Here is an 8,468-nt window from a genome sequence, read left to right as displayed (position 1 = left end):
GCTTTATATGTATTAACTTACTGAATCTCCACAACAACCCTACAAGGCAGGTATAGTTATCTCCATTTTACAGATGAGAAAACTGAGGCAAGGGGAAGTTAGGTTACTGGCCCAGGATCACACACCTTGTAAGCAGTGGCACCGGGATTCAAATCCAGGCAGGCGAGGTTAAGACCCTGCTGTTAGCCATCATACTAGGATGTTATTAAAACGTCAAACACGTTGCCCTAGCCAGTTTGGCTAAGTGGATAGAGCATTGGTCCAAGGACTGAAGGGTCCCGGGTTCGATTCTGGTCAAGGCCATGTACCTCGGTTCTCTCTCACATTGATGTTTCTCTTACTCTGTCTCTCCCTCTCCCTTCCACTCTCTCTAAAAATCAATGCAAAAAATAAAAAATAAATAAAAATAAAAATCAATGCAGCCTTAGCCGTTTGGTTCAGTGGAGAGAGCACTGGACTGCAGACTGAAGAGTCCCTGGTTCAATTCCAGTCAAGGGCACATGCCCAGGTTGTGGGCTCCATCCCCAGTGTGGGGCATGCAGGAGACAGCTGACCAATGATTCTCTCCTATCATTGATGTTTCTATCTCTCTCTCCCTCTCCCTTCCTCTCTGAAATCAATAAAATGTATTTTTTTTTAAAAAGAAAAAAAATATGGAAACACTCACCATTGTATACATCTGTGTTCAACACTTACTCACTTCTGAACTGTATGAAGTTGAATTTTAGAACACACACGAAGGATGAATAGTCATATGCCCTTTTAGCCCCCCCCCCCCCCCCCCCAGCCCTTACTTCTTCCCTATACATCCTCCCAACAATCCCTTTTTTCACCTCAGAAGTAACCCTGGCAACAGTTTGAAATTTACCCTCCCAGATTTTTTTCTGCATATTTTCATATTCTTATTTGTTACTTTTTGTTTTAATGTAAATGAGATCATGTACTCTCTTCTGTGACATTTTTTCACTTAATACATGTATTAGAGATTAGGTGTTTAGGTTTTTTTCCCATTTTTTACTTTCTTTTTAAAATATGTTTTTATTAATTTCAGAGAGCGGAAGGGAGAGGGAGAGAGAGATAGAAACATCAATGATGAGAAAGAGTTATTGATCACACCCCCTACCAGGGATTGAGCCCGCAACCTGGGCATGTGCCCTGACTGGGAATCGAACCGTGATCTCCTGGTTCATAGGTCAATGCTCAACCACTGAGCCACACTGGCCAGGCCCCATTTTTTACATTTTCCCCATTTTTCATTCTTATAAATAGTGCTGCAATGAACATAATCTTTGCACAAGCATTTAATAGGATATATTCCTAGAAATAGAATTACTATGTGAATTTAATGGTTTTAATGCATATGTATATCTAACATTCAGATAGATACTGCCAAGTTGTCATCTAAAAAGGTTATAACCAATGTATCCATAGTCTATGAGAATACTCACTTCCTCATATGCTAACATTGAATGTTACCAGTGATTTTTGCCAATTTAGTGAATTAAAAAATGTTATTTCACTTTATACCAGTTTTTTTGCTTACTAGTGAAGTTGAATATCTTTTCTTATAATTGACTAGAGGCCCAGTGCACGACATTCGTGCACTGGGGGTGGGGAGGTCCCTCAGCCTGGCCTGCACCCTCTCTCGCAGTCTGGGACCCCTTGGGGGATGTCCGGGGCTCTCGTAGTCCGGGACCCCTTGTTCCTTACCACCTGTCTGCAGTGGAGGCGGGAATGGCTCCCACCCGCCACTGCACTCGCCAGCTGTGAGCCCGGCTTCTGGCTGAGGGGCACTTCCCCTGTGGGAGAGCACTCACCACTAGAGGGCAGCTCCGCATTGAGTGTCTGCCCCCTGGTGGTCAGTGAGTGCCATAGCAACCAGTCGTTCTGCTGTTTGGTTGATTTGCATATTAGCCTTTTATTATATAGGATCATTATAATTTCCTCTGTGAACTGTTCTTATTCTTTGTTCACTTTTCAGTTGGTTGATATCCTTTGTTGTAAATCTTTATGTGTGATGTATTAATCTTCACAATCTTTAGTCATTTTCCTTACTTTATTGTCTTCCCTAATTTTTCATTTTTTTTGCTCATATTGGCAAATTTATCCCACTTTCATATATCTGATACCATCTGACCATTCTGATCACTACTGATCTTTGACCCTGCTGTCACCTCTGACCCATGACTATCCTCTGGTCTTCACTCTCCAGAGCTTTCTGACTCCCCTGACCTCCTTGGCTTGGCCTCCCCCCAGGTTTGTGAATGGGGCAGGTTACTTTGCCGCTGTGGCAGATGCCATCCTGCGAGCTCAAGAGGAGATTTTCATCACAGACTGGTGGTACGTGGGGGAAAAGCCTGAGCAAGAAGATTTGGGATAGGGCCTATGACAGATCAACTATGGATCCCAGGAGGGAGTGGAAAGGGAGGAGTGGCTGGTTGTCTGGGGCTTCGCTCACCCTCCTCAACCCCGTCCCTGAATCCTAGGTTGAGTCCTGAGATTTACCTGAAGCGTCCAGCCCACTCAGATGACTGGAGATTGGACGTTATGCTCAAGAAAAAGGCGGTGAGGAGAGTGGTCAGGCTGGAGGGGAGGTGTGGTGGGGTTGGTTAGAAGGGACGGAAGCATGAAGGAACATAGGAATCCAAGGCTTCAAGGGGAGGAAACATGCCCATCTTGGCTCAGGGTCTGGCAAACATCACCTCCTCCTCTTCCCTAAGAAGAACTGACACCTCCCTCTTCATGCTCCTCTATCCTCCCAGTGCCCATTGTACTTCATTGTGTTACCTAGGGGTGTTCATGTCTGTTTCCCATTGGACTGATTAATATCACTAGTTCCAGTACAAGGCACAATGTCTACCATGTTGGAGGCATCCATAGATGTTGACGGACAGGAGGAAAGCTATGTGGATGATGGAGAGTGGGTGGGCAAATAGATAAGTAAATGATGGGAAGGGAGATTTATGGGAGGATTTGAGTTTGGAAAGGTGGATCAATAGGAAGATGGGTGAATAGTTGGATGAATGATACACAGTAGATAAGAGGATGAACAAATGGTTGGGAGGATGGATGGATAGTGACAGATAGGTGGGTAGGTATATAGGTGGATGAATGAGAGAATGCATTGCTCACCCATTGCTAAGTGCTTTGCAAGCATCAAAGCCGGATAAGTGGCAGAGCATCGAGGCTGGGTAGGGGGACATTCAGGAATCCTGAGCCAGGGGAAGGGTTTGGGAAGGTGGAAAGGGGCCATTCTGAGAGAGGCATTAGGATATGATACCTTGTGCACCACCAGGAGGAGGGTGTCCGTGTGTCCGTCCTACTGTTTAAGGAAGTGGAGCTGGCCTTGAGCATCAACAGCGGCTATAGCAAGAGGGCTCTGATGCTGCTGCACCCCAACATAAAGGTAACTCACACCTCAGAGACGCTTCCCACCTACAGCCCCCCTCACCACCCTTCCCATCCTCTCAACCCTCCCTTTCCTTAAGCATCATATCCTTCTCTTTCCACTTCCCTCCCAACATTACCTCTTGTCTTTCTCTCGCCTAAGCCCACCCTCATGAACTACTCCATACCTGCTCCAGGTGATGCGTCACCCAGACCATGTGACATTGTGGGCCCATCATGAGAAGCTACTGGTGGTGGACCAAGTTGTGGCCTTCTTGGGAGGGCTGGATCTCGCCTATGGCCGCTGGGATGACCTGCACTACCGACTGACTGACCTTGGAGGCTCCTCCGAATCAGCTGCCCCAGAGGTAATCCCCCACGGTCTTCCTGAACACCCCCAAACTCAGCTAACCTAAATCTATAACCCTTCCCAGCTCCAGCCTTTCCCCTCATTTCCACTAACCACTCCCACCCGCCACCCCAATTCCTCTAGGAAGTGCAGCTGAAGGGTGGGGGCTGGGAAGTCAGACTGTCCGTTTCATTCTTACTCTGTGTCTCTGTCCCTGTCTCATACTCTTTCAGTGTTCCTCTCTTCTCTTTGGCCCTGGCTCTGTATGGCCCCATGACCTCTCCTTGCCCATGGCTTGGGTGTGTTCCCCTCACAGCCTCCCACCCCGTGCTCAGACTCTACAGCCACCCCAGATATCTCTCACAACCAACTCTTCTGGCTGGGCAAGGACTACAGCAATCTTATCACTAAGGACTGGGTACAGCTGGACCGGCCTTTTGAAGGTGAGGGTCCCCTCCCCCAAGGTCCCCGAGAGCTGGGAACAGGGGCAAAAGTCTGGGCTGTGACTGAGAATGGGACAAGCTGGGTCAAGAATAATGCAGCCTTTCCTCTGGTCAGCTGCTCCTCATCCCCGCCTCAAGAAACCATCCCTGACCTCTCTTCTGGGACCCCCAGATTTCATTGACAGGGCGACCACAGCCCGGATGCCATGGCGGGATGTTGGAGTGGTTGTCCACGGCCCACCTGCCCGAGACCTGGCCCGGCACTTCATCCAGCGTTGGAACTTCACCAAGGTGCTTCCTCCCTCCGGTGGATGCTGGAGGTTGGGAGGGAGCCAGGGGCAGCTTGCCCCCTCCCACTGACTCTGCCATCCCTCCCCCTCAGACTACCAAGGCCAAGTACAAGACACCCATGTACCCTTACCTGCTGCCCAAGTCCACCAGCACTGCACACCAGCTCCCCTTCACACTCCCAGGGGGGCAGTGCGCCACCGTGCAGGTGAGGCCAGACTGACTTCAACCTGCCCCCACTCCCCTCCCTTCAGCCCACTCTCCTTGAGCTGAGAGCCCGCCAGACTCCGCCCCTCCTGGGGTCAGGCACCACCTCATATTTGCCATTCCCCCAGGTCTTGCGGTCAGTGGACCGCTGGTCAGCGGGGACTTTGGAGAACTCCATCCTCAATGCCTACCTGCACACCATCAGGGAAAGCCAGCACTTCCTCTACATTGAGGTCTGACTGGGGAGGGTGGGGGGCGGAGGGGGCGGGTAGGAGGAGAGAGAGTGGAGGGATGTCCCAGGAGAGAGACTTAGGATGTCAGCAGATCGGTGCTGATGGGCTGGTATAGCTGGGCCTGGGGGAAAACGGGAGCCTAGGGCTGAGGCCTGGATCCTGGAGATGGGGATGGCAGCCGGGAGCTGAGGGCAGGGCCGGGGCTTGGCTGCTGATATCTCTTTGGTCCCTGCCCCAGAATCAGTTCTTCATTAGCTGCTCAGATGGACGGACGGTTCTGAACAAGGTGGGCGATGAGATTGTGGACAGAATCCTGAAGGCCCACAAGTAAGGTGGACTGGCAGGTGGGGGGAACTGAGGGCGTGGCTTAAGCCCAACTGGAGGGGCGGGGCTTTGGGGAGAAATCACACCTCTGACTCTCCCCCCTTCCCAGGCAAGGGCAATGCTTCCGAGTCTACGTGCTTCTGCCCCTGCTTCCCGGTTTTGAGGGTGACATCTCCACAGGTGGTGGGAACTCCATCCAGGCCATTCTGCACTTCACTTACAGGTGCCCTTCTATGGGGTCTCCATGGCCCCATTCACCCTGCCCCCTCCTGATTCTATCCCGATCCCTTCCCACTAGACCTTTGAGGTCTTCCTCTCTCCAGACATCCCCCATCCCCTCCTCCAGCCTTTATTTCTCTCCCCCACTCTTTTCCCTCAGGACCCTGTGTCGAGGGGAATATTCAATCCTCCATCGCCTCAAAGCAGCCAGTGAGTTCTGGGGGCTGGAGGTTCAAGCCCTGGACCCCTTGGGAGAGGGAGATGGGGGACCTGGAGACCCAGGTGGGGGAAGGAGTCTATTATTCCCGTGTGTTTCTGGGGCTGCTGCCCTGAGACACAGATGGTCTTTCCCTGGAGGGAGAAGTGTATAGACTGGGCTCTGAAGCGAGGAGGTGGATGGGCCAGGGCTCCGTATGCACATGGAAGGCACCTGTCATCTCACCCCCGCTTCCCCGATCTCTCTCGCTTTCAGTGGGGACAGCGTGGCGGGACTATATATCTATCTGTGGGCTCCGCACACACGGAGAGCTGGGTGGGCACCCAGTCTCAGAGCTCATCTATATCCACAGCAAGATGCTCATTGCTGACGATCGCACAGTCATCATCGGTCAGTGCTGGTCTGAGTCCCTGGCAGCAAGAGCGGGTGGGAGAGGTGTGAAGGGCAACGGGGTGAAGGGAGGCCCAGTTGGGGATGGAGGCCAAAGAAGGCGTGTTGCCCACAGGTATGTGCTCTGGTAGAGGTGATGGGGTGAAGGGGGTCACCCTGGGTTCAGACAGGCCCAATGCGTCCTGCACCCACCCCAGGCTCTGCGAACATCAATGACCGGAGCCTGCTGGGGAAGCGGGACAGCGAGCTGGCCGTGCTGATCGAGGACACGGAGATGGAGCCGTCCCTCATGGATGGTGTGGCGTACCAGGCGGGCAGGTTTGCCTTGAGCTTGCGGAAGCACTGCTTCAGGTAGAGCCTGGGTGGGCCCTACAGGGTGTGGCAGCGGGGGGAGGGGGACCTACCTTTTGAGGAGGTGGGAGGATTGCTTAGACATACTACTGCGTTTTCCCAATAGGCAAACTAATCAAGTTTGGGGTGCCAGCAAAGTAGGGGCACCAAAAAATACTTTAAAACTAATATGGTATGTTTTTCAAAACATCGTGGTCACCAAAGTAGAGACACATGAAGGCTCGTTGATACTATTTTACCGTTTAGCATTGCATCCACTTTGAATGACCTGGGTAGGCACAGCATGACTTTCCTGGTATTCGGGCTCTCTGAGGACCTAATCTGGTCCTGCTGGGACCCCTTTCTCCTGCAGCGTGGTTCTCGGGGCGGATGCCCGGCCAGACTTGGATCTCCGAGACCCCGTCTGTGACGACTTCTTCCAGTTGTGGCAAGACACAGCTGAGAGCAATGCCAATATTTATGAGCAGGTGGGAGCTTCGGGGAGTGGACCGGTGTGTGTGTGTGTGTGTGTGTGTGTGTGTCGGGGGAGGGGGGTCATGGATTATCCTGTTCAGAGTGGGATGGAGAGAAGCCGCACCACACAGCCATACTCAGAAAGTGCATGAGACTCTGGGGGCATATCATGGGATTCAGTGGCTCAGGGTTGGTATGGGGATGTGGGCTTCCAGCTTAGCTGAGCTTGGGCTCTTGACAAAGTCTCTCCAAGTCTTACTGGCTTCTCTGTCCCCCCTCCACCCCTCCCAGATCTTCCGCTGCTTGCCATCCAATGCCACACGCTCACTGCGGACACTCCGGGAGTACGTGGCTGTGGAGCCCCTAGCCATCGTCAGCCCTCCCTTGGCCCGGTCTGAGCTCACCCAGGTCAAGGGCCATCTGGTCCACTTTCCCCTCAAGTTTCTGGAGGATGAGTCTTTGTTGCCCCCACTGAGTAGCAAGGAAGGTGTGATGCCCCTAGAAGTGTGGACATAGCCGGGGCTCCAGCCAGAAGAGGTCACCAGCTCCACCAGGCCTGGCTCCCTGCCCCAGAGGACTGAGGGCAATACCCTTTGAGACCCGTGGGAGCAGCATCTCTGAAGGGGATGAGAGAACGGACAGAGGACCCTTTCTTGAGAATCAGCCAATGAGGGCATCCCAGCCCTGGGCTTGGGTGGCAGGAGAAGGTCCCAGAAAAGTTCACCTTCCCTCCAGCCCAATTCAAACCACTGCTACAGAGGAGACGCGAAACTCCTGCCAGGATTCCTGGGGCAAGCCTTCCCATCTCTCCCTTCCTCTGCCCCAGGGCCTCTCCCAGCCCATTGCTGCCAAGGTGCAGAGAAGGATGGAACCACTCCTGGCTTCATCCCCGACAGTGGGGAGGGTAGGAGCCGCACACTGACTCCCTCCAGCATCCTGCTGCCAGACACTAACTTTGTATCAGTTCAATAAGCGTTTCATAAATAAAAGCATAGGAAAAATCCATGCCTCTTCCTCAGTCGGAGTGAGTACTGTCTCAGGCACCCCCCCTGCCTACACAAAGCACCGGTTTCTTCACCCGGTCACCCCACTCCTTTCTTCTTCCTGCTGTCTCCATTTCCACTGTACTTGCCTGCGGCTTTGGAGCTCGGTTTCCTAGGTGCTGGGGAAGGTCACACTGCTGCCTGAGCAGAAGGAAAGCAGGATACCTGGAGAACAGTGGAGCTGGTGTTGCAGTTGCACGTGAGGGAGGTGCACAGAGAAGGGCCTGGAGGAGCTGCCTCCTGCTCCTCAAGTGACAGCACAGGGAGCGGCTCAGGGAAGCCCCTTTCCAAGTGGTTAAGGGTATAGGCTTTAGGCCAGGAAGAGCAGGGCCCAGATCCTGGAGTGATCACTTATTACCAGGTGCCTTCTCAAGTCACATCACTCTGGGCCTCAGTGATCCCAACTGGGAAATGGGAACGATCCTATATAATAAAGATGTAATATGCAAATGGTTGTTACGCCATGAAGCGTACCTACTGACCAGGTAACGACTGGATCACGGATCAGCAGGAGGGTGGGGCAGTGAGCTACAAGCAGGTGGCGGAAAGCTACAGGAGTGGGCA

The 8,468-nt window shown here is 52.5% G+C and overlaps 1 protein-coding gene across 2 annotated transcripts in view; it reads left to right on the top strand.

The window, feature by feature from the left end:
* PLD2 (phospholipase D2) overlaps nt 1-7,864 on the top strand; it is a 17,866-nt gene extending 10,002 nt beyond the window's left edge. For both annotated transcript variants that reach the window (XM_006771900.2, XM_015569237.1), the window contains 15 exons: nt 2,257-2,340; nt 2,487-2,565; nt 3,296-3,406; nt 3,585-3,755; nt 4,053-4,179; nt 4,352-4,470; nt 4,562-4,675; nt 4,803-4,907; nt 5,146-5,234; nt 5,341-5,454; nt 5,611-5,660; nt 5,923-6,057; nt 6,255-6,408; nt 6,761-6,875; nt 7,153-7,864. In XM_006771900.2, the coding sequence (XP_006771963.2) occupies nt 2,257-2,340; nt 2,487-2,565; nt 3,296-3,406; nt 3,585-3,755; nt 4,053-4,179; nt 4,352-4,470; nt 4,562-4,675; nt 4,803-4,907; nt 5,146-5,234; nt 5,341-5,454; nt 5,611-5,660; nt 5,923-6,057; nt 6,255-6,408; nt 6,761-6,875; nt 7,153-7,377 (1,792 nt within the window). In that variant the 3' untranslated portion in view covers nt 7,378-7,864. The remainder of the gene's footprint in view (nt 1-2,256; nt 2,341-2,486; nt 2,566-3,295; nt 3,407-3,584; nt 3,756-4,052; nt 4,180-4,351; nt 4,471-4,561; nt 4,676-4,802; nt 4,908-5,145; nt 5,235-5,340; nt 5,455-5,610; nt 5,661-5,922; nt 6,058-6,254; nt 6,409-6,760; nt 6,876-7,152) is intronic.
* The last annotated feature ends 604 nt before the right edge of the window (nt 7,865-8,468 follow it).

The sequence above is a fragment of the Myotis davidii genome, unplaced genomic scaffold (assembly GCF_000327345.1).
Source record: "Myotis davidii unplaced genomic scaffold, ASM32734v1 scaffold925, whole genome shotgun sequence".
NCBI classification, from domain to species: Eukaryota; Metazoa; Chordata; class Mammalia; order Chiroptera; family Vespertilionidae; genus Myotis; species Myotis davidii.
Note: the sequence above shows the minus strand (reverse complement) of the source record. Positions and strands in the feature narration are given on the sequence as shown.